This window comes from Mytilus galloprovincialis, chromosome 6 (assembly GCF_965363235.1).
Source record: "Mytilus galloprovincialis chromosome 6, xbMytGall1.hap1.1, whole genome shotgun sequence".
Taxonomy (NCBI): Eukaryota; Metazoa; Mollusca; class Bivalvia; order Mytilida; family Mytilidae; genus Mytilus; species Mytilus galloprovincialis.
Genome location: NC_134843.1, coordinates 62,820,493 through 62,847,521, shown reverse-complemented (window position 1 = coordinate 62,847,521; position 27,029 = coordinate 62,820,493). Strand labels below are relative to the sequence as shown.

The window sequence follows — 27,029 nt, the reverse complement described above, 5'->3', positions numbered from 1 at the left end:
CATTTTCTGTTCTACAGTCCGTATTTTCACATCCGTACCACTCATAAACTATAGCAGTGTTTTTCAACAGAGATTTGACCATCGAACCCTTCAATTCAATGCAATGGAAAAATGGTCTGAAATTCAGATGCTTTTTATGGACCTCTTGACAAATAAATGTCTATGGTTTAAAGTAAGGTATTACTCTTTTGGATTCTAATTGTACTTTGGACCAACCTATTTAAACATTTGTGACATATTCATCCCCCCTTTTTATAATATTTTCTATCAAATAAATGCAGATTGTTGCCATGGTTACACTAAAAAAAGAGAGATTATTTTTACTATTATAACTATTGGAAATGAAATCTATTGAAGATGCTGTTTCCTTGTATATGCACATATATGACACAAACACAAAGCCTCAATATGTGAGAAAGCAAGAGAAAGAGGGAAATTAAAAATTATAGGTGTGTTTTCCCTTACTGCGTATTGCAACCTTAATTATAGAATCTTTCAAACAAATGATAAAATATTTTAAATAAATATGAATAGAAGTGATCTGTTCTTTAAATATATTTTACAATAATAATTAACAAATCCACAGAACACGTTAAGGTGGTACCTAACACTATAGGGAGATATAGTAAAAAGAACATGAAGCTTCTCAGTGATCAAAATTGGTGTATGTCATACTAGCTGCTATATAACCAGTGAATTGTTTTTGATAAAATGGTTGGTTCAAAACTTTTGAAATTTTTATATTTTTGTTAAAGGGTCAAAGTAAATACTTTGTCAAAATTTTATGAAAATTAAACGAGCCAAATTAATTTTTACAAAAGTGTTGGGTACCACCTTAATATGGTATTCATAGAAAATTTAAGGTTGATAGAGGACAAGAAACAAAGCTATCTCACTTGTCTGCAATATATTCATAGCATTTGTATGCAATTTGCAGATTTTTGTCGGAAAAGGAGAGACACAAAATCGATTATAAATACAAAACACTGATACATATAGTGTTGAAGAATGATAAAACAATCTTTTGCACGAGTCACATTATATAAACAATGAGAAAACATAATATGTACTTAAAACGGATTTTGATATATATAACGACCTAGTTTTAAAGAGTTTTCAGGAATTCAAATCTATTTTTATTTGTTGGCAAGTATATATTTTATCAGGAAATAAATCTTCGATAAAACAAACAGTCACCGAAAAAAAACCAATCCTTTCTCTTACATTTTTTAGGTCAGTCGATCGAAAATAAACAGCTGCGCCATGAGCGCATGATACGCCCTTCGTCTTGTGTGAGAAGTTTAATGCAATAATCATAAATAGTTTCTGCGATACGGCGCGACATGAGAAAAAAACCCCTTATTTTTTACAAAAAACTCAATAACTCTAAAATAAAATTATTAATCGTCACCAAAAACTATACAGATCTTTAGATTGATATAATTAAGAAATGTGTAGTTTTAAGCAATAGTAATGAATGGTTTTTAAGATACGATGCAACATGTGAAAACCCTCTTATAAAAAAATAATAATAATCAATAACTCCAAAATAAAATTTTGAATCATAACCAAAAAGTATACAGATCTTTACATAAATATAATTAAGAAGTGGGTCAAGTTTTAAGCAATAGTCATAAATTGTTTATGAGATATGGCGCGACATGTGAAAACCCAGCCCCCCCTTTTTTTTTTACAAAAAACTCAATAACTCTAAAATAAGATTTTGAATCATCACCAAAAAGTATACAGATCTTTGGATTAATATAATTAAGAAGTGTGTGAAGTTTAAAGCAAAAATCAGAAATTGTTTTTGAGATACAGCGAGACATGTGAAAAATACAAACCCCTTGTTTAAGTTGTAAAGTCCCGTAACTCAAAAAGTTTAAATCCTATTATCACCAAAAAGTATACAGATCATCATACGAACCAACTATGTTAAGTTTCGTGAAATTTGGATAATCGGTTCTCAAGTTACGGTGCGACATGTGAACGCCGGACAGACAGACAGACAGACAGACAGATAGACATTTGTATACGATAATACGTCCCGTCAAATTTTTGACGGGCGTATAAAAATTATGATCTTACGATAAGCTATCGTATATCTATAGATGACAGACAATATCTGAAAACATTGTCAAACCAAAAGCAACACTCAGTCGAAAGAAACGTATAACATTTGGGGATCCATAATTTCATTAAAAAAGTTATAGATGATCAAATGTGTAACATTAACAATACTCTCTCCCTCATAATGGAAGGGGCGCTGTCCCTTCTAAATCCCCCACCAAAAATGTGTGTAACTGATTTTATTCTGATCTGTTGTTTGTCTTTTGTCTTTTTCGTATTTTGCATTGCCCTGGCGTAATTTATGACATATTATTGAAGTGAATTTTCCTTTAGTATCTTTCGCCTCTCTTTAATAATATATATTTTCTTTAAAAAAGAAAGAGAAGACAATTATAAAATGTTTAATAATCACAACACCTGAATAAAACTACAAATGTTAATATCTGAAAAATTATAAATACATATAAAATATCAAGAAAAAATTATCACATGGACGGAATAAAACAAATGTAACCAAATTAAATGGACGGACGAAATTTATCGTTTTAAAATGCCACTTTAAAAGTAATGTTCGAAAGTGTGAAAAATGTTATGTAACAGATTTGAATTATACATTTCTAACTTATGTTAACTCAAACAATAGTTTGAAGAACATTTGTAAAATATAAATAATAACACAAGTTTCTAATGAAACAGTCCATGATGTACAAATGGCGTCACTAAAATTGTGCGCCATGGTATAGCCATTAGGAACAATACACTCTATAAAGTTCCGATAGTGAGAAAAAAAGGCATAAACTAAAACAACAGAATTGCGATCGATGTTGCAATCGTTCCCTTATCATCCATCATTAGAAAAGATAGAAAATCTTTGAAGACCAAAATCCGAAATGAAATATATATAGTGTAATGTGTCAGGTTTTCACTATTTTCAAGTAAGGAGAAAATAGTTTAATGAAAATTGACAAAATTTAGAATATTCTAAAACCAACGAAAAGGTCTAACTTACACGCCTTGGATACAATTTTCTGATTTGTAAGGTGTTGAACACGTGAGAGAATGGGACAAACTCAAGCATACTTTAGAAAAATTGAAATTTAACACACCGTAAGAAAGGGTTGTCAAATATCTGAAATCTTACCCCGGCGTGTTAAATACAAATACATTAACATCAGTTAATACAAATAACTATAAACAAATCTCAAATATGGACAAATATTTTGATGGTATTCCATTGTTTTTTTTAAGATCCGTCAAAAGATATCGGTTTCATTATTTGATGTCTCTTATAGAGATTGTCATAGCACATAAGGAAGTTATGAAAATACTTTCAATTATAATAGCTCCGTTTTATGTCACAATTTAAGTTTTAATAAAGTAGCTAATATTCAAGACTCCGATCTACATTTTCAAAATTCATCATGTGAATCGTCCATAGCATCGAACGATTCTTTCTTTGGTTTCCTTTTCTTCCTTCTCCGTCTTTTCTTCTTCACCTCAGCATATTCTGTATACCCTATAGGAGGTAATGCCTGTCTGCCGGGTGTACCACTTCCAGATGGCTTAGAAATCAAAGGCACATTTTTGAATGTTGAAGCATACATATTCAGTTCTTCCCCATGAAAAGGCGTTTTACCGACCTCTTTGTCATCTGGTTCAATCCTGTATTGAATATTTTAGAATGCTAAATTGTTAAATACAATAACATGAATAATGGATGCATTGATATCTTGTTATAACGTTAATGCTGACGATGGTGAATTATTGGATATTTGTGTTTAAAGGTTATATGTTAATGTGAGCCAAAATTTGTTCTTGTGATAAAAGTTCCAGTGGAACTAATATCACATGAAATATGTTCTGGGAGAACTTTTTTCACAGATGATTTTTATATAATTTGTTCCATCGCCATAAAATAAGTTTCACCACTTACCTGGTGAAATAACTTATTTCAAATAAGTACAGAGATGGTGAAATTTGTTCCGTACCTAATGAAATAAGTTCCAGGTGTAGACGAAACGCGCGTCTGGCGTACTAAATTATAATCCTGGTACTTTTGATAACTAATTATAATATTTGTTCCTTACCTGGTGAAATAAGTTCTGGGTTTGTGAGATTTAAGAGATAACTGTATTGTATTTGAAGTTGTAAGGACGTCCATCGGTAGTTTTACTGTCGCAAATTTAGTTAACCTGGCGACGCGTAAAAACAGAAAAGTTATGGCTTCCTTTCAAAAGAGAAAATACGGCACAAATCCGAATTTTGAGCAAATATACAAAATTTCGACCTCGTTTAACTCAAAAAGTAGCACATGAAGGTACATTTTTTATTACATATTTGATTTAATCAGGTAAAAATAGTCTGCAAATTTTCATCAACTTAAATACAGGATCAAAACCGTATCGTATGCCCTTAAATCAATCCTCTTATAAGATGTCATGAACTTACACTGGCTGATCAGAGGTCTCGTAAGGACGCCATGATTTAACTCTAAAATGTTCTTCTGGAACTGGACTAGTACTACAAAATATCAAACAATAAACTAAACTATAAGAATGTTAACAGTTATGAAGGACTAACCCCAAATGGTAAGTCATAAGGCAGTGGCGGATCCAGGGGGGGGGGGTTCCGGGGGTGCGCACCCCCCTTTATTTTTGCCGATCAATGCATTTGTATCGGGACATATGTTTTGCACCCCCCCCCCTTTGCCCTCCAGGGCCTGGGTTAGCACCCCCCTTTCGAAAATTCCTGCATCCGCCCCTGCAAGGTTTTCATTTTCATATTTCAAAACAAATGATTCAATTTGAAAAAAACTAGTATTATGACAAGACACCAATTGCAGGACCGACCACTAGTCTTTCTGAGATAACCGAAATCACATATGATCACAGAAAGTTTAGGGCGCCAAATACGTTAAAAATGATAAAGTACAGAACAACAAATAGATCTGGATGGAATTGCATATTGTGGTCAGATTAACAGTCAAAACTTAAATTGTGTTCTACAATTACAAATTAAAAAAAAATGATTGATAAATAAATAAAGAATGTAAGACCTTCTTCTAATATAAACGAAAACCAATATATCATAGAATACTTCCGGACGCCTCTAATTTTTGGTTATCAGTATTCTTTGATTCACGACAATTCTTTTAATTAACATATATCTTTATGAGCTGCATGTTACAAATATCAATTTGTTAGTAAATAAAGTTATAACAACTATAATAACAAAATAACACGTTTTAGTTTAAATTAAATAATAACAATGTTTCACCTCGCAATCAAGCCACCAGCATTACTTTTGTTGCCAATTTTATTGATTCTTTTTGTTTGTATATAACAACAAAACGCTAGATATAAGGCAGACAGAACTATTCCAGGAATAAGCGCCACTCCTGTTAAGCCTACAGTAGCTCCTGAAATGTAGCAAAATGAAAAAAAAAAAGAAATAAATAAATATTAACTGTGGCTAACTTGTCTATAAAACTGATTTACACAATTACTGATGAGGTAACTGGTTGCTAATTTTGATTTGTATGAATAATCTATATTCATATTTTGTTGTGATTGACCATTTTCTGAAAGCGAAGATGTTTTTCTGAATAATAGTGGTTATCTGTGTTTACATCATCATAGTACAGTATATTTCATTGACTAAGAATTTTCTTTTCCTCTTTTGAAAATCTGATAAGTAAGAAGCAGATATAAACAATATAAAAGCAGTATCCACACGATAGGAATAAAAAATAAATATTGCAATATTTTACCCTAGATCATCCAATTTAGAGACAAAAATTATCGAAATGTGCATCTGGTGCAATATAGTTGGTACCGTTAATATTAAAATTACAAGTTACCGTCTCGAAGTAATGGTCCAATAACTCTACGATTTAAGACAATGGGTTGAATGTGCATGTATGCTATCTCACAATTATAATGAATATTTCTTGTCACCAGATAAATAGTTCCCATTTCAAATTTCCTTTCTATTATGGAGCTGGACAATTTTTTATGAATGAAAAGTACATTCGAAATTACGTTAAAAGATGTTTAATTACACTCTCCCATTGCAATTGATTGGTCCTTATTTAACAAATCCTGCTTTTGACGTTCATTAATCACGTAGATGTGAAAAGGTAAAGTCCCGATGAACTCCATTTACAACAAAAACACAACAAGGCTACTATTTTATCAGTTTATGATCTATTAAAATACGTTTTTGACAGCACCCTTATTTCATCCTAATATCAGCACAACATCAAGAAGGATGAAATAAAATATGACAAGCGATTCTCAATAAGAAAAATACTAATCAAGTTAAAAACAATCCTTCTTATTTAGATTATTATTACATGAAAATCATACTAAGAACCGAACAACTGTGTTTTGTGGTAATAAGTAATGTGTCTAAGTTTCAGTCTTGCATCAAATTTAACCTTTGAGATGAATCGTGTGATACCGCAATGCATCATAAAATTCATACTGCTGACCCTTGCAGGACACAGACGTATACTCCCTTTGTTTTCATTGGGCGGTTTGCTCAATTTTTTTTTCTGTGTTTTATGGTCTGACCTCTTCTTGGACAGTTCGTGTGTTTAGTCATTGTAATGTCTTTTGTCATAAAATAAAACGCTCATCAACCAGAAGATTGTCGTCACTCATTTACAAAGTAAAAAAAGCCATGATAAATATTTTGCAAAACATGTCGCTTAAGTCTGGTTATACATTTAAAACACAAATATATGGTATGAGCAAAATTGCAGAATTTATTGGCGACCTACAATCAAAACATATACAAAAATTCTCATTAAGATCATCATAATTCAATTTTAGACTTAAAGTACCTGTTACGTCATCTGCACAATTTGTAACAGTCACTATTCCAGCAAGAGCACATGATGTTACAACTGACATGAAGATCTCTATTGCTATGATGAAAATTTTCTCTGAGATTTTCCACTGTCTGACGTTACCTTAGTTTTTAAAATAAAATAATTTGTTAGAATAAAGATTTGATACAGACTATTTTCTCACAAGGTAGAACAAGTAAACAAATTGTTTATAAATAATTCTTACCTTAACATTCTGAAATACTGCTACAAAGTTGATTAAAAAATTAGCGCACATTTTATTATCATTTATAAGTTTTACGGGGCGCTAGGTTTGAGATAGATATCACATCTAAAATATGATTTTTTTGTTCAATCATTAAGGAAATAATTATTCGTTTTAGCAGCCAGTAGGGGTCATTTTTGTCAAAATAAACTAAGAAACATTAAATATGAATTATTCACTTGCAAGTGAATAATTCGACCTCATTGCATCCGTATTCATGTGAACTTTAATTTAACCCATCAGGTAGAGACTGATAACGCATGAGTTTCGCGTGTTGAACTATCTAAAGGGAACAAAATATACAATATATCAGCACGTGCGGTCTGGAGATCGTGTGCGTTTAATTGAATGACATGTTACTCAAGGGTAAAGACTTGGCAGTCAGGGTTCCGTGGTACTTTTTGATAAAAATATTTTTCCAGTGACAGAAAGGTTTTACAGAAACAATCTTAATTGTGAGTTTGTTTATTATGTTCACAATAATTTCATAATGATTGAATTTTCACTCATAAAATTATGTGAGTTATAAATATCATAACTTTGACCGTTATAAATGAGAAATATACTAAAAACATGCATCCAAGACCGGTGAATACTTACCAACAAAAGAACTCATTCTGTCTGGTACAAAGGTGCATATAAGGATGGAACAGGCGGTTAACAGCCCTATACCGATGCATGCAAACATCATCAAAAAGCTAAATGTTTTTACACAAGACAGAATATTAGTTTCACTTGTTGACTGGCCTGTTCCTGGCTCACCAGGAAAACCTGTTGAAAAATAATCAAAATATTAAAGCATGATAAGCCCTCAACAGAAAAGTAAGATAAAAGTAATCCAAATTGTATAAGGAAAGATGTAATTATGTACATGTTATTCTGTTACAAGTATGTCAAACCGAAAACATGGTATGATGAATGGTTTAATAAACAGTTTTAAATTAACCGTAACTTTGAAAAATCATAACTCATTACAATATTTGGTTCCGTTTAAGTCATCTTGTATTTTTATATCTTTTATTTCGTAATTGTTTTTTCCAACGATGTTTATGTACTCTGTTATCTGTTTGATTACGTATTGGATGTTCTAATATGAGTATCATTCTAATATATTAGTCTACTAGGGAATTGATACCACTGCTGACCTGTACAAACGCTTTTAATACATTTCGACTAATAGCAGAATGATACTATATTAATCTAAATGATATTGTTCCCGATAGTTTAAGTTTAAAAACAATGTAAGTTAAACTATCACCGCTTCGAGAGAGAAGAAATAGTATGTTTCATTCTCTCTCCCTGAAAGCTTTTTCATCCGACCATTCCATAAACTATACTTATGTATGTAGACGTTGCTGCCATTCTTGCAAATGCAGCTAATTAGAGCGCCCGGAAATTTGATATCATGCTTAATGTGAATATACTGTGCCTTGCGATGCGTTTTCGCATCCATCTTTTCACAAAGTTCAGCTTCAATTTTACAAAATACTTCTAAAGAGTGTATCATTAGAGAACAAAATGTTCGTCGTCTTATTTCAAATAGATAAATGAAGTTGTCACTTTGAGTATAATTGTCTGGTACTAAATGACTTTTTAAACATATATAAACAGTAAAAATCTAACCGTGTCGACCTGAAATAAACGTTTACCTAATTCTTTAACAACAAGTTCTATTGAGCGGCCTCTTCCAACACCAAGAATATTTACAGCAAAGCAGGTATAACTGCCACTGTCACCTACTGCTGCCTCGCGGATTGTCAAAGATGGCGAGTCTGCTGTGCTGCCACTGTACCGGTCTGTGAAGCTAAAGGGTTGCAAGATCTTTAACTGCCCAGTCTTAATAAACTGCCAATAAACAATTGTTGCATAGCTTTTCTCAGTAACAGGACATTCTAGTTTTACAATATCACCTGCTGTGTGTTGCAGAGTAGAACTGGTACTAAATATCAAAGGTAAATCTGGAATAAGAATCTTAATATGAATCATTATAAACTACATTAAAATAAAACATTACAATTATGAATTACTATAATAATTAAAACAATATAAATGGAATAATTCATGTGAATATACTATGCAATGAGATGCGTTGACTGGGTGTATTATGCCCATGTTTTGTCATCAAACTCTTACTTCATTGTAAAATCAAACAGTTTTCGTCTATTTCCTTATTTCTGCATATTTGATGTTTGATATTGAGTGTATATGGATGTACATCTAATTATCTGTCTGTTTGAACCACATATTTTTTGAATACTTTTGGCGAAAAAACGATCCTTTCACATATTTAGGAAAACCACTATCAAAAAACAATAATTTACCAAGAACAAATGAAATCATGTTCTGTACAAGCTCAATTCGCCGGTTCAGAATGTAATGCATCCTGGGTAATATTTTCAAAAGCGTACACCAAAGCGTTTTGATTGGTTTAAAACGTTATAAACAATGGAAATTCAACCAATGACGTAACGTTATTTTCACTTTGGGGTACGAACAATGAAATTACCCATGATGCTTTAGATTCTGAAACGGCCAATTATACGCCACTTGTTTTCCATTCGTTTGATGTATTTGAGATGTTTGATTTTACCATTTGATAAAGGACTTTCATTGAATAAATTAAAAAGCTTTATGTTTTATAGCATAGATAGCTGAGTGGCTCATGCAACTTTTATGCAATAATGTTACAGGAGCAGGGATTCGTGTAAATTTGCAGATCAAACATTGTTGAACTGAATGTAAGACATATTATATATAGTTAACCCAAACAAATCCAATTATCTGATTGTAAATTTTGTCATGATTGTCTTTTTGTTTGTTGTTGATCTCATACCCTTCAAAATCTTCAAACACAGACGCAAAACAAATAAAATACATCTTCACCACCAGTAAAATAGACAATTTTACCTCTAATTTTTGCAACAATATCTACAAAGACTGCAGCACTTGAACCAGAACCTATATCATTGACAGCTACGCATGTATATTGCCCCTCATCTGAAAATTCTGCATAGGTAATAGTCAAAGATGGGACAAAAAGCGAACTTCCGCTATACCTGTCATCAGTACTATTTCCATGTAAAGTTTTTATCACCCCTGATGAATTGTGTATCCAGTAAACATTATTTATTTTAATAGTTGATTCAACGATACATTCTATGGTAAAAGAGTCTTCATTTTCGACGATGTAAGATGGTTTTAGAATAACAACGCTTGGAACATCAGACACTGCAAAAATATATAATGTTTGATATAAAATCCGTGAGCTTAATAAAGTAAACAGAACAATAACATCTTTTATCATGGTTCCCACTGTCTATGGTAAAAGAGTCTTCATTTTCGACGATGTAAGATGGTTTTAGAATAACATCTTTTATCATGGTTCCCACTGTCTATATCACTTTACTCAGCCCTTCATCAAATTGCATATCAGAGCTTTGTGGCGTTAAATAAGTTTTTTCTACCTAGCTTTGACCCTAAACTTATTAAGTCCTCTACCAGTTTGTGGGTCAAACAAAGAAAAAAACCCACTTGTTTTCTATCATGAAAATACATATAATACAATAATAAACATGGACAAATCAGTTATACAATAATCATTTTGTAAAATATGAAGCCTTTGGAACTCGTTTGCTGAGCACACTGTTTCATATTCATCAGTATAATTACATATTAATAGTTCAATACATGTAACTATAACGTACACACGAGAATAATATGCAACTCAATATTTTTGAACATATTTCATATACCATTGAAGGTTGACAAAAAGCCCAATAATTATTTGATGAATCGACATGCTTTCAACATTTAAGGGCATCGCAAACTCGATATGTTCCAAAGTTACGTATTAGATACGAAAATTGACATGAACTCAATTTTGTGCATATAAGATCGTGCAGTACATAAACTTACTTAGGTAAATTACACCATAATTGGTATCTTTTTGGATTTTTCAAATATTAAAATCTTTAACCAGCAGAGAATGAAAAATCATATTTACTAAAGACGTGAGTTTATTGATAATTATAATTAGTTAGCTTATGTAATTTTCAGGGTTGACCAAGGATATTATGTGTTTATTATGTTTAAGCGGGCACCTACCGCAGTATATTTCCTGCTGTGTGGAAACAGTGGTCGTTCCATTAGAACATATATCCATCGATGACAACAGGGAACCAGATCTTTGACCTACAGTACTGGTTTCAGAGCCGCAGTTTAGTGTACTAGTATATGTAAATAATGACCGTGCTGTAATTCTGTTTTCAAGCAGAATTCTGCATAAATCTCTGTCAGTTTTACCAACGGTATTGAACTGTGTTCGAACTGTGAAAACAGTGTCTATCTGTAGGTTGAAAAAAACCCAAAAATGTCGAGTAAGATGTCATCAGAGATATACTTGTTCTGTGTACCACAAATATGGTTACATTTATAAGTGTGTATGTGTGAATGTGGATGTTCAACGTAGTGAAAAAAATAACTGGTAACTCAACCAAAATGATATCTTATCAAGCGATGATTTCAATAATTCAAATTACTAAATAAAGTAAAAATCATTATATTCCTTTGTCAAGTTAATTTTTTAAAAAACCTGTGGATTGGTAAACTAATTCCACACTATGAAATGTAAAATGTTATAAATTTATTAACTACACTTCAGTGAGCGATAACTGAAGGTAAACATACTATTACAACCATAGACGGGTGTCAATCAAATATATTCTAAATTGTAATTTTTATGACTGTAGAGTAGAAATCAATTTAATCTGAAACTATCAACGATCTACAATTCATATAAAATGGAAAATTATTGGCATGAAAAAACCATTAGGCTTTCAACTCTTTTTCCATAAGATTATTCTATAAAAGAAAACACTTAACTGTTTTAAACGGTAAATGACTTATATCTATACTTAAAGTGCTCTATGCATTGTTTTGTGTATTCTTGGTTGTCTGTTGATATTGTTTCTCTTTCACAATGACGTTGTCGTTTTGGTTTTTGACTTATGAGTTTAAATTTACCTTTTATCTTAAGAACACCTCCTAAAACAAAATATTCCCATACCTTATATCAAGTAACTTTGATCTATTTGAATGCGTAAACATTTGACGTTAATATCCATAAAACAATGTATTGAAGGACAACATCCCATTTCGCATTACTTACTGTAAATCCAGATGTTTGTGATTGCATGTCAGCTATCTCCAATATAATACCAGTTTTAAAGATACTATTGTGACATACATTCGTAGCCTCTTGTCCAAAAGCAGATTTTAAGTTTTCCAATATTTGCTCGTGACTTGTAAGGCAATATTTCGCAATAGCACTCAAATTGTACCTCACTTGAAGTCTATATTCTGTTATGGGTAAAAAATATGCTACAAAAAGAATAGAATATAATAAATTAGGCTTTGAAGAATGACACCAACAGTAATGCAAATTTAAAAAAAATAATCTAATAGTATAACAGTTCTCAGATTATTGTTATTTTATATTTTTACGTCTTCCATTTTTTTCCCTAGTTAAATTATGATTGTACAGATTTAAGCAACAATGTCTCGACATCCTCAAAATTAAACCGGTTAGATGATGATTAATATCTGTAGAATACATAGTAAGCAAACAAATTCGGATTTCATTCATACATTTCAATATATAATAATACTTCAAATATCCTATTGTGACACAAATATTTGTCTGTTTACAAGTATATGGCACATTCTGGAACTCAATTATTATAGAATTGTTTGAGAAAAAAATGATGGCAATTTAAAAATTTGAAAGAACATCAAGTTGTCGATCATTGACAATCAGTGTCCAGTTTACAATAATACATGCTTACATATACCTTTATTAATGCTAATAACTATGTATTTCTTTTAGCGAACGATACCTTTGATACAAACAGATATTATTCTAAAAGCGCTTGTCATGAATGCATATTGACCCTATTGACAATCTCGTTTTCGAAAGTGGTAGTAAGTCTGTCTGTGTTTAGAGATAGTCGATCGACATATAAATAATAATTTGATGTCATATGTTACAAAATACCTTATTCCGATCTAATTGTTTTTTCATGTTACCTAAACAGCCTTTTGGTGGAAGGGGTGGACTCCATACATTATTTTCACACCGGAAGTTCACTGTTAAATTTCCATCTCTTGTCACATATCCACCATCACACAAAACAGTGCAGAAAAGAAATGAGTTATCGCTACATGTCACATCACCGTTACTGATCATGGGAAACACACTAGATGTGCAGATTTCTTCTGTGAAAAGTAGAACAATGTAATATGATAATTTTTTCTTTGCGTGTTTCAGATATAGATATCATGGATCACCAGGAACTGTCTGAATACAAAAAATTGCTATTTGTCAAATTGTCTAAACCATCTAGAATATCAAATTAAAATTCCGTTATAAAAATGCGTGTGTTTGTTACAAGTTGTTGAGTTTTTAAGGGCACTGTTTTTTTTTTAATATTTCTGTTAAGATTTCAAAGGGGTTCGACTATTTACATTACTGCAATAGTAAAATGTTCAGTTTTTACTATTCATGCATTCATTTGCTAAGGAAATAGATCTATGGTCTGTGTATAGAATAATACATCTGTATGACCACATGACAAATATTAAAAAGGTTGGAAGAGACTTATGTCGAAATGTCATAAACACAAATTATGTAACCATTACCTGTTATGCATTTACCCTGTAGTTAAATTACACTTTTAACTTTGATATGCATTATACATTTCTATTTATTTTGAGAGACTGGACACTTTAAACATCTAAATGACATTAAGTTATGTGTCTATCAGAACTTCGATCATTGTCTATAATTTTGATAACCAACAATCGTTTTGCAAATTCGGATTTGCTAAATATATATAGAAGGCACATAAACAACGAAGTGTATCAAAATGAACAACCGAATTAAATTGAACACAATTCATGCTAGAGTTATATTTTAGGAACGGAGAACCTTAAAAAACACAGAAAATCGAAGTATATAAATATTTGGTTGATATCTAGGGAATACAGATTCTAGTAGTAGAATATAATAAAAACAATCCTGCAATAATTTAATATATTCTTTAATACTTCAGTTGGAAAGACAAATAATTTAGTTTACATTTCTTGTTAGCTAGATTATGTACCATTTCTAGACCAAACGCAGATACATTCGATGATAATATTGAAACAGCGAGCTAATATATGGTTATGTTTTTTATTACTATCAATAACAATATATTGTGTTAAGACGACATTGATGCAGAATAGTTGGTTTGCCACTATTATTTGATAGCTTTACAATAAAAAACAAACCTCCTGTGACATTCAGATGAATGGGGTAACTTTTCCCTGTACCAACCAAGTTTGTCGCCGTACAAATATACCAACCACCATCTATTGCTTCAAGATTGTACAGTGTCAGTGAGTGTTGCGACAATGTTCCTCCGCTGTACCATTTATTTGACAATCCTGTTGTGTTTCGTTCCCATGCTACGGAGATAACATCTGGGGAACCGGATGCATTACAGTTCAATGTTATGTTATCGGCGATTGATACATGATATACAGTTGATGATACATAAACGCTAGGAACACCTATAAAGGAAAACAAGAGAAATATTTGTAACTTTCAACATTATCAACTGGCATGCTGCACGTCAATGTAAAACTTGGTAAAATCGTTTCCTGTGCATTGGAATCGATAATATGAATGTATATTACTACTTCTGGTTTATCAAATTTGCTGGTAAAATGCAAAGTTCAGAGGACACTATTTATTCTGTTGCCATGACTGTTTATATGTTTTATGACATTTTCGAGGAAACTACTAGTGGCTTTTGACACCAAGAACATTAAAGATACCAATTTTGTTGCACCAGACGCGCATTTTGAAAAAAATGTCTCTTCATATATAGTTAGTGATACATCAAAATTTATTCAACACAAGTTCAGTATAATAACTTAGAATAGGTAAATACAAAAACATACCTCCAGTGACCGTTAGGGTAGTGACATTACTTCCAGTCCCAAGAAAATTTGTTCCTATACACACATATTTGCCATTATCTTCAAAGTTAATATTCAATAACGTCAGTGATGGTTTAACAATTGTTCCTCCATTGTACTTCGTATGTAAAGAATCGATGTCTTGTAAAGATCCAGAGGCATCAGTTTTCCATGCAACAGCAGTTAGGTTTGGAACTGAAGTTATTTCACATTCCAAGGTAACGTTTTCACCGTAAAGGACGGACAGGGTTGGGTGAATCCGAATTATTGGGGTTCCTAAATCAAAAAGATTGACGTTTAGTTTGAAATATATATATATATATATATTAATGGAATCCATTTTTTAACATATAGCTCCTACCGTTGTTTACGTTTTTATAAATATCTGACTTTTAAATGATTTTTTTAGCGTTTATAAGTTAGTCTAAAAACGCACTTTTGACAATCAAGGTTTATCAAATGATTTCATTTAGGTTAACGACATCACTTTCTTCCGGTTTTGTTTTGTTCGAATTAAGAAATACTGTGAAAAGTAAGAATTCAATTAGTGATGAATCAATTTGTAATATTGCTTAGTTTTAATTAACTATTTATAAAAATCATATACTGATAATGGGACTTTTTCTCTGTTGCACGGTCTCATTGACACATTCCCCATTTCCATTCTCAATTTTATCAATCTAATTGATGAAAATATAACTTCGTAAAGGATTCAGATGAAAAACAGGACACAATCCTTGAAAAGCATGCTCTTTTACATGTTTTAAATATTTTGTATCCAAACTAGGTTATATGTGACACTAAGGGAATAACATTTACAAAGCAACAATTATAGACCCTTTATTAATAATAAATGCTTCTCCGTACTTATACTTCGTTTCAAATTCTTGAGAATTACTTATAAAAAAAATATATAAACTACATGTAAGCAAAATAATAAAGGAGCTTTTACCTCCGATGACATGTAGTACTATAGATGCTCCAATTGTAGTACCAGCATCATTTGTTGATCTACACAAATAAACTCCCTTATCACTCAGATCCACTTTATTTATTTGCAAGGAGAACGTGGAATTACCACTAATTTGAAATTTGTTTCCATCAGTGACAACGTTTTGGAATGTACCAGTTGAATTTCTTGTCCAGGTTGATGTTATAACAGGAGGATAGGCAAATACTGAACACTGAAGTTTAACAGTATCACCTGCTATGACATCGTATTTATCTTGTAAATTGGTAATAACAGGTTTATCTGTAAACAAAGAAAAACAAATAGTCACGACGTCCTTTGAATCTTCTAATTTGACGACGAGTTCAAAGAGTTTAAGACCATTCGTTCAACATTTTAATCACACAAATAGATGTCAAACTCATCTTTTGTATGGTAATTGGTTCCTTTTAAGAGATTTAAACTTCATGTATATAATCCCTTTTGAAAAATAAAAATATTATGCTATATATGTTTAGAAGTACTAAAGATTTTCTAATCAAAGAATATATTATCGTAGCTGTTTTGGCAACACCTTTCGGAATTTCGAGTCATTAATGCTCTTCAACTCTAACTTTATTAAATCTTAAAATATTTTGATTACAGCCTTAATGACGAGTCTATTGTAGACGTAACGTTGGTCCGGTGTTCCATTTCGTAATCCTGGTATTTGTTTAGTTTGCTTACATAGAGATACTAAAATGCAACCGAAAATCTCAAATTTTCTATCTGTTTTGTTTTTTTATTGAACTAAGACTTCTAGTCTTATAGGTTTATCAACTTACTCGCTGTTACATTTAAATAAACAGGAGCACTAGACGCTGTTCCAGCCAGATTAGTACCAGTGCATATGTACGATCCTTCATCTGCAGTTTGTGCCACCATTATAGTAAGCGAGGGCATATTAGGTAACGAACCACTGAAATCTGGAGTCGTTGCATCAATCGTCTTTAAATTTCCACTATCGTTACGGTACCATATCACTTCTGTGACTGTTGGAACACCAGATATCATACATTGTAACATTATGCTACTACCAAACTGTACTGTATAATATTGTAAACTGACACTCACAACTAGTAAATCTGCAAAATCAAGATAGAGCCAAAATAACGCAGGAAAATTTAAAATGAATTGACAACTCAAACTATATCAAAATTTGCAAATCAGATCGTTAACTCATCTTGTTTTACAAGTACTGTCAGCAAAAGAAATGTAAAGATAATAAAAAAAAATACAATTTGTGTCACGTAGAACATGCCTTGGGAGAGATTGCATATCAAAATAGTTGTTTCATCAAGTCAAATCTCCCTTATACATGTTACTACATATTTTTACATATATGATCCATACAGAGTATTTCAAAATACTATATCGGTTATTTTGGTAATATTCAAAATGTATTTGGAAGCCAATTATTGTATTGGTGATTCTTGGTAAAAGACAGGCCAGTTGTTCATGTTTTTAGCTTATCGTTTATCATGTTTTTAACAGAACTCCGTAAATTTAACATGAGGAATATTTATTTGCATTATCAAACAATATGTGCATAACACATTGTGAAGGATAACGCTATATGTAACAATATGTCGTTTTGGTCTAAGTTTGAATATATGGGAACTTCGTCAAAAACCTTCGAGTAAAAACCCAAAATGACTAGTATTAATAACATTGGTGATTTTTAGATTGTTGTTATTGACATATCAAAATTTATTCTCATACTCATACAGTTAATTTTGCATGCTGTCTCCAATTTGATTAAGAAATAAAAGAATGTTACCTCCTAGCACAGATAGTGTTGAAATGTTACTATTTCCTCTTCCAGCGAAGCTTGTTGCTGTGCATATATATTCACCGCTATCACTAAACCGGGCACCAGTTAAAACTAAATTCGGATTAGATACTGTACTACCATGGTAAATTTCATTATCAATGATTACATCTACAAACGGGTTTCCAATTTTTTTCTGCCATTTAACATTCGATACTAAAAGGTCTGACGTAATGCTACACTCTAATGTTACATTATTACCAAGTATAACAGCGTATGAGCTTTTCGATATTTCTACAATAGGTAAATCTAAAACAAAGAAAAATACTGATAAGTGAACATAAAAGGAATTGTCAGGAATAATATTAAAACGGGTATAGTTTATCGCTCTTCAACCTCTTCATTGTATTCAGTGCTATGAACGTTTTGATTATATAGACGTTTTTATTGATTAATCATTATCATGACAAAGATAACGTTTCAAAATGAACCTTCTGTGCATTAAATCAGCTACAACATATCACAATTGATTGTTCGAAAAAAAAAGCACAACATTAAACAAATGCTTAACGTGTAGGCCTAGCAACTAGCATTTTACAAAATGAGTAACAGTGTACTCTTTCTCTCTAGTTCCTTTAGGATTAGGAACTTTCCGAGTTGATTTTCCCCTGAGTTCAGTATTTTTGTGAGTTTACTTTTAAGTCATAGTACTTTGCTGCAAAGAACTTTCTAAATACACGGAAAACCTCTTGGAACATATCGATAACGATCGGATCATAAACTGCCAACAAGCATACAGAAATTACGAACGGTACAGAAGTCGTTGAGATGGGGTTTCAAATATTATTCATTATGGCTAATTGCAAACGCTTAATACGGCATGATTTCGAAAAAAATATTTCAATGAACGTGTTAAAGTAAAATCTTCATTATATAAGAATGTAAAAAATCTCAACTAAAACATGATTTTACTCATAATGTTTAGTATATTAGGCGTATCAATAACATTTTAACTATCGAATCGAAATGTAAGTATAACACAAATGTTCAACAATAATTACTATCTGGTTTCTCTTCCGGAATATATTTTCAAAATAATATGTATGGTATATTTACTTCACGTTATTAAAGTTCTGTACGTACCTTGAACTGTTGTAACGACGGATAACATCATGTTTGGTCCACTACCAACTCCGATTTCATTCATGGCAGAACATTTGTACATTCCGATGTCATCAAAAGTAACATCATTGATGGTCAATGACGCTTTCTGCGTTGTACCTCCTGTATACCGACTGTCATTAGTCTGAATGGCTACTTGTTCGGTTTTGCCATATGGAGTAAACAGCCAGTAGATGGAACGAACAGGAAGATTAGATTTTATATCACAATACAATGTCACGTTGCTCCCAACTTCAATTGTGTATTGTGTGTCAGTGCTACCTACTTGTGGAATTTCGGATACTTGAAATAGATATATGCAAATATATATTTTTATATTTAATTCTTGTTAATGCACTTGATCAAACAATGATAATTCAGTATGTAATAGTATATTCAATCCACCATTTTCTACATAAGAACATGCCTGTACCAAGTCAGGAATATGACTGTTGTTAATCATTCGTTTAATGTGTTAAGTTACTTTGAGCTTTTGATTTTTCTCATTTGATTAGGAACTTTCTGTTGTGAATTTTCTCCGGAGTTCCGTATTTATGTGATTTCACTTTTTTTCTTTCAAACCAAGGAACAGTAAAATTTATATATGATTAATAAACAACATTCGTCTAATTTAAATAGATTATTGCATTTCTTGTCGTAAATCATTCTTTTAAATGTTCAAGATGTAATATCTATTCTAGTGTACAATATTTGTATTTCCCGGGTATTATTTCAGGATGATTGATTTATCTCTTTTTTGTTTAAGTACTGCTGTTTGTAAAAGATGATTCATACTTTATTCGAAACGTCCTGAACTGTATATTTACTGTTGATAAATGATTAAACCCCTTCCACACCTTTCTTATACGAGGAAAACACATATTCACAACTACTATCCCCAAATAAAGAAAATGTTTCAATAGTCGAAAGCACTAATGATAATAATTTGAACCCACATTTGTACTCCTTATACTAGTATATTAGCTGATCTCAAATCATCTAAAAATCATTCATTTATGTGTTTCTATGCATTACTCATGTTGTTTGTTTGGTACATAGATGAATACATTTTTGATGCATGAACTGTTAATTCTTATATAAGATAAATAAAGTGTTAATTCTGGCACCAATCAAAGCAGTAAATATTTTTCAAACTATACGCAATGTTATAAGTAAAGCTACACGTCATATTATTTTTAGAATTGCTGTTTGTAGTAATAGTTCTTTTAAATTTTATTTTACCATAACGTACAAATGTCCATTGTGAATATATGCAGACAAATATGAAGACCGCAGTTTGACATATAATGGTTTACCTTTGCAAATTTTAATTTTGTTGCCAATTTGTCTTGTGTTTACAAAAATTCGTTTTATTAATAAAGGTGTCAACATAAAAATTTGATGAATATGTTCTGCACAGGCGGTCAGCTATATTTTACTGCAACCGGAAGAAAAGTGAAATGAATGGACCGAACATCACTAGTAAATAAATTTTGAAATAATACGGTCATTTTGAACCAAACACTTTTAAAAGGCTGGTCAATAGATTATTAAATTATTCTCGGTCTTTTATTCAGCTAATTTTCAGACCTATCTGCTACAGTTATTCAAAAATTGTTCAAACAATTCGCTTGTGGTCAATTACGTTGACATAAGTCTATGTTCAGACTCTTCAATATATGATATTTGTATTCAACATCAAACTGATAACTATTGAACAGTCATTAATTAACCAATAACAAAATATTTTAACAGCAATAAATTTACTGCAGTGGATAAGTCTTAAAATGGACTTCACTTGATGATTTTAAGATCAAAATGACCGTTTTAGACTATAAGTCATTTTTCAAATGTATCCATAAATTTTAAAACAGTGAACAAGAAAAGAATTCTCTAGATAGACAAGATAGAAAATGATTGGCTCAAACGTCATACCAAAATAAAAATTCAAAAACTTACTGCATATATTTGTTCCATCAATGAGTGAAAAGCCAACAGGACATATCGACTCTTTGCTAACTACAATTCCGTCTGTTTTTGTGATGGTAGATTCTTCATTGTCACATTGTAAGCTACTACCGTAGACGAAGAAGTCACTTTTCTTAATATTGTTATCTATCAACAGTCCACATGCATCAGTTGTTGTCTTTGGTGTTGACGTGTCGCCGACAACAATGAAATATGTTGTTGTGATCTAGAACATAAAAATATTATGGCATTTGGTAAACTTTATAACATAAGAGTTTGGCCGTTATGATTTAAGTATAAGTACTGTGTAAAATAAAGATCAAATCAAAGATAGCATAAGTTTTGTGACGAGAAATTATGAGGTGGCTAAATATACATGTTGTCAATTTAGACGTCTCAATTTAATTTTAATTTACTAAGTTAGTACAAATTACCGATTGAGGATAACATCTAAATCACGAAGGTAACATTTATTCTGTCATATCTATATAGTTCATAACACTTAATTGGTTTAGCTAACGTCTAGAATAAAACGTATTGCAGGATAAGAACATATTTAGGCATGTACCAATGTGATAGTATACACAGCTACTTTAGTAAAAGTAATTTTGATGTACAGTTCTAAAGATGCATATCAAATGTACATCTGTAAAGCTGTATCTAAACTGTACACCTGTAAAGCTGTATATCAACTGTACATCTCTAAAACTGTATATAAACTGTAGAGCTGTAAAGCTGTATATAAACTACATCTATAAAGCTGTATATGAACTGTGCATCTGTAAAGCTGTATATAAACTGTACATATGTAGAACTGTATATTAACTGTGGATATATATCGTATCACACAAGATGCAGTGGTAGAATTTATATGTTTATCTTATATAGTTTTAAAAATATGCAGTTAATGTACATTTTTACAGAGTTGCAGTTTATATACAGCTTTACAATTGTACAGTTTATATACAGTTTTACAGAAGTACAGTTTATGTCGTAATTACAATCCCCTTCCCTTTCATGAATGTGACCTACCGAATTAAACTATTTACCGGATTTGTTATCACATTAGCAACTCGACGGGTGCCACATGTGGAGCAGGATCTGCTTACCCTTCCGGAGCACCTGAGATCACCCCTAGTTTTTGGTGGGGTTCGTGTTGTTTATTCTTTAGTTTTCTATGTTGTGTCATGTGTACTATTTTTTGTCTGTTTGTCTTTTTCATTTTAAGCCATGGCGTTGTCACTTTATTTTCGATTTATGAGTTTGACTGTGCCTTTGGTATCTTTCGTCCCTCTTTTATATACAGCTTAACAGATGTACAGTTTATATGCATCTTTACAGATCTACAGTTTATATACAGCTTTACAGCTGTACAGTTAATTTACAGCAATACATATGCACATTTGATACGCATCTTTAGAACTGTACATCAAGATTACTTGTACTAAAGTAGCTGTGTCAGAGTTTTTGGACCACAAACAGAGCAAGACAATACAATAAATATTTTGAACTGTTCAATAACAATAACTAAACAGTACTTTACTGCATCCGAAGAGCATCCAATCATCTGTCTTAACAAATGGTATCCCCTTATCTCTATCGATATATAAACCTTACATCAAAACTAGACGTCGTTGAATTGGTGCTGTTAATTGCTATTGGTCCAACTGTTACAAACTCGTTATTACAATATACTGAAATCTGCTGAATGATTGTATCATAGTTATTAATAATGGCTTGATTGTGTGCCGTCTTGCAGAATAATGCAATACCAGTTGATCTGTATTTAATGTTTACTACAAGAGTGTAAGTAGATGGAGCTGTTTCTACAAAATCACAATAAATTATGTTAGAACATAGACATATACTTTTTCTTATTTAAAAGACATGTAGAAAGTTTCTTTTCCATAATTACAACGTTACAAAATATTATGGTAAATTCTTGATAAGGTATCATTTTATGTACAATAAATAAATTACGTGTACCATACATGTCCTATTATTTATCTCGATGAAATTCAATATTACCCTTTTAAAACTAACAAAATAGATAAAATAAGCAAAAATAGTCCAACTGTTATCGTCATTTAAATAACTTTTTTTTCACAGAACAGTCTCTTGTGACATTGTTCACAACGTACCTAGACATGTTGGCATAGGCAGAGGTGGTACCCATTGGTTTCGTCCTGTGCATTTATATATTTTGCTGTCACTACCATCTCTGAACATAAAGCCACTGTTACACTTGATTTCACAAGTACCGGTATTATTGGTAAACGTGCAATCTATAACAGAATGGCTTACATCTGGAACATACTTCGTACATTCTGAAACGAGACAAAATAGATCATTGATTACATTCAAGATATTTTCAAGTTTATTTGAAGATAAAGTATTTGAGTCTGTCAGTGTCCACCATCAACTAATATACAACAGTATGATTTATGTCGTGTGTTAAGCGGCAATAAACCGAATTCAATGTCACTTCTGTCTATAAACTTTTATCGAAATATGATTGTATATGAGGATAAAGTATATTTAGCGACACGACGCTTCTATTTCCACTGCATAACTATGCATTATATACATTTGTATCAACGACAATACTGAATGAATATATAATTAAAAATCTACTCTACACTTAGAGATTGTCTTAATACCCCCGGTTCTACACCCAAGGGATGTAAGCTTCTAGTGATCGTTTGTTTTCTCGTCTGATTTGTTTTACATAAAATTTGTCAACTGTGGGCCTTTAATAGCTGGCTTTGCTATATAGGTTTGCGCAACGATCTGCTTTCTTCTATAGCATTAAGTCGCTGGTGAATAGTTGTCGCATTGTCAATTCTGTCACATCTTGCTGAATTTATATAGGTGCAGAGTGCATATGATACTGACATTATTCTCAGTAACATTCCAAAATATTGGACTGTCACTGGAAAATGAGTGCATGATGAATAGAGGCAGAACTATTGCCTCGCAACGAGTCACTAATTTTCCGCTGCTTTTCGCAACCCATGCTTCTACATTTTTAAACGCACAAAGAGAAATAGTGGCTCTTTACATACACAAAGTCTTCTAAATTCAGCATCCGTTTTAAGCCGACACTTTTAACTGATACAAACTAGTAAACAAGAGGCTGTCACAACGACAGCAAACCGGATTTATTAACATTTTTTTGTGTCCTGGCAATATCACAAGAACCATAACTGATGAACGGTGAAAGTGAAAATCTTCAATATCAAATTTGACCTGCATTTTGTCTTCAGTATCAGCATATTAAAATTTGAAAGAGCTTAGGTTGAATGGTAAATGAGTAAATGCAACAACATGAATGGAAATGCCATTTTTTTATCTTTCAAGAACCATAACTCCTGAACGGTAAAAGTCAAAATCGACATTATTGAACTTGACTTCCATTTTGTCATCAGTAACAACATATTAAAATTTGAAAAGCTTTTGTTGAACAGTTCATGAGTAAATGCATGGACACGACTGGAAACGCCATTTTTCAATCTTTCAAGAACCATAACTCCTGAACGGTAAAAGTAAAAATCGTCATTCTTGAACTGGACCTCCATTTTATCATCAGTAACAACATATTAAAATTTTGGAAGCTTTGATTGAACAGTTCATGCATAAATGCACGGACACGACTGGAAACGCCATTTTTCAATCTTTCAAGAACCATAACTCCTGAACGGTAAAAGTTAAAATCGTCATTCTTAAACTTGACCTCCATTTTTTCATCAGTAACAACATATTAAAATTTGGGAAGCTTTGGTTGAACAGTTCATGTGTAAATGCACGGACACGACTGGAAACGCCATTTTTCAATCTTTCAAGAACCATAACTCCTGAACGGTAAACGTCAAAATCGTCATTCTTGAACTTGACCTTCATTTAGTTGTCAGTGACAACATATTACAATTTTAAGAGCTTTGGATGAACGGTTCATGAGTAAATGCACGGACAACATTTGGTTGCCGCCCGACCGCCAGCCCGACCGCCCCCCGTTAATCCCCAAATCAATAACCGACATTTTTGTCACAAAAATCCGGTTAAAAAGCATTTCTTTGTCAACTTGAATACGTATCATACCATTTTCTATATTCTTACTTACTTTCATCAACATTTAATTGTATTGGTACACCGCGAGTTGTCCCAGCTAAGTTTGTTGCAGTACATGTATACAAGCCTGCATCATTCAATGCTGCGCTTACAATTGCTAAAGACGATTCTAATGCAGTTTGGTATCTTATCATGTTCTGAATATTATTATTAGCTGTAAGGTTTAAATGCCAAGATACGGATTGGACATCCGGGATACCAGAAGTATTACATTGCAAGGTAACATTGTCGTCTTCTACTACGTCATATAATGTTGAACTCACAGATACAGCAGGCGGATCTGTAAAATAGACCAAATTAAAACAATATTCTAGTATCATTTCAAACATTACCTACAAACTCTAAGGCACCTCCATTAATTACCAAGTAGAGTCAGATTCTAACAAAGATAAACGTATACAGAAAATGCCTGTACCCAGTCAGGAATACGACAGTAGTTATCCATTCGTTTAATGTGTTTGAGCTTTCGATTTTACTTGTTAAGTTTTTGTCAATTCTACAAGTTAACAAAATGACTACTGTATATAAATCACACAAAATGTAAAATTCTGAATTAAGCAAATATGTAATTTATCAAGTGGCTTACCTCCAATAACATGTAGGATCGTCAAATTGCTTTTACCTTCCCCAACAAAGTTATCAACAACACAGATGTATTCTCCGTCATCTTCAAATTTTACAAAGCTTATTGTTAAAGATGGGTTGGCTAAACTACTACCACTGAACCTAACACCTTCTATTGTTATTGGTGTAAATTCTCCAGTAACTATACGTTGCCAAGAAACCTTCGTTGGTGGTGGATGTGAGCTTATCTCGCAGGCAATTGTTACATTTTCTCCAAGAATAACGTCGTATGAACTCTCTAGTATAGTTATCATCGGTATGTCTGAACAGAATAAATTGAAATAATGATATAAACAATAAACAAATAATGAAACAATATTCTGAAGACATAACTTACTGTTTCTACAAAAAGAAAATGCCTGTACCAAGTCAGGAATATGACATTTGTTACCTATTCCTTTGATGTGCATGTTTGAGCTTTTGATTTTGCCATTTCATTAGGGACTTTCTGTTTTGAATTTTCCTCGGAGTTAAGATTTTACTTTATTTTACTTTTTACCACCAACACATATTTTAATATATAATTTTGCTACTGCGTGTTATTTGAAATATAGTATGTCTCTGTTAATTAACAGTAAATACTCATGTTCCTTAAGTATTTAGAAATACCTATTATATAGAAGCTAAGCTTTTAATCTAATGATCATATCATTATACAAATATACCAATCAGTTGTGGATAATTACTTTCAATTTACCTTTTTCTTCCTTTTATAGACGTTTTAACCGAGTCCGTTCCGTTGAGCGTGATAATATTACACCTCTGTCCCATGTTAGGAGAGGGTTTGGTGCTCGCAAACATATCTACCCCGCCACATTCTGCATGTGCCAGTACCCAGCGAGGAGCCTGTTGTTCAGTGGTTGTCGTTGGTTCCAGTCTGTTATATTTGTTTTTATCATATTTTATTATAATTTAGGCCGTTAGTTTTCTTAATAAGTTGTTTCATTTGTTTCATGTCGCCCAACTACACTTTTTTATATTCTTTTATAGCCAAATATGTGGTATTGGGTTTACTTATTGTTGAATACCGTACGTTTGACTATTATTGCGTATGTTTACATCCACTTCATTTAAACTTTGGTGGATAGTTGTCTCATTGGCAATCATACCACATGTTTTTATTTTCATATTATCAGTAACTTTGAAAAACTTTCAAGAAGGAATTGAAATGTGCAACATA

The 27,029-nt window shown here is 31.9% G+C and overlaps 1 protein-coding gene across 1 annotated transcript in view; it reads right to left on the bottom strand.

The window, feature by feature from the left end:
• Positions 1-2,476: 2,476 nt before the first annotated feature.
• The window catches only part of LOC143080061 (hemicentin-1-like), a 44,219-nt gene continuing 19,666 nt past the window's right edge, over positions 2,477-27,029 (bottom strand). The window contains exons 12-32 of the mRNA XM_076255719.1: positions 25,812-26,111; positions 25,218-25,505; positions 23,239-23,424; positions 22,715-22,923; positions 21,089-21,323; positions 19,112-19,432; positions 17,978-18,277; positions 16,983-17,282; positions 16,162-16,461; positions 15,192-15,485; positions 14,517-14,798; positions 13,272-13,460; positions 12,355-12,566; positions 11,292-11,532; positions 10,095-10,415; positions 8,837-9,145; positions 7,788-7,958; positions 6,917-7,045; positions 5,347-5,488; positions 4,519-4,590; positions 2,477-3,732 (exon numbers count right to left, since the gene is read on the bottom strand). Of these exons, the coding sequence (XP_076111834.1) occupies positions 3,480-3,732; positions 4,519-4,590; positions 5,347-5,488; positions 6,917-7,045; positions 7,788-7,958; positions 8,837-9,145; positions 10,095-10,415; positions 11,292-11,532; positions 12,355-12,566; positions 13,272-13,460; positions 14,517-14,798; positions 15,192-15,485; positions 16,162-16,461; positions 16,983-17,282; positions 17,978-18,277; positions 19,112-19,432; positions 21,089-21,323; positions 22,715-22,923; positions 23,239-23,424; positions 25,218-25,505; positions 25,812-26,111 (5,054 nt within the window). The 3' untranslated portion in view covers positions 2,477-3,479. The remainder of the gene's footprint in view (positions 3,733-4,518; positions 4,591-5,346; positions 5,489-6,916; positions 7,046-7,787; positions 7,959-8,836; positions 9,146-10,094; positions 10,416-11,291; positions 11,533-12,354; positions 12,567-13,271; positions 13,461-14,516; positions 14,799-15,191; positions 15,486-16,161; positions 16,462-16,982; positions 17,283-17,977; positions 18,278-19,111; positions 19,433-21,088; positions 21,324-22,714; positions 22,924-23,238; positions 23,425-25,217; positions 25,506-25,811; positions 26,112-27,029) is intronic.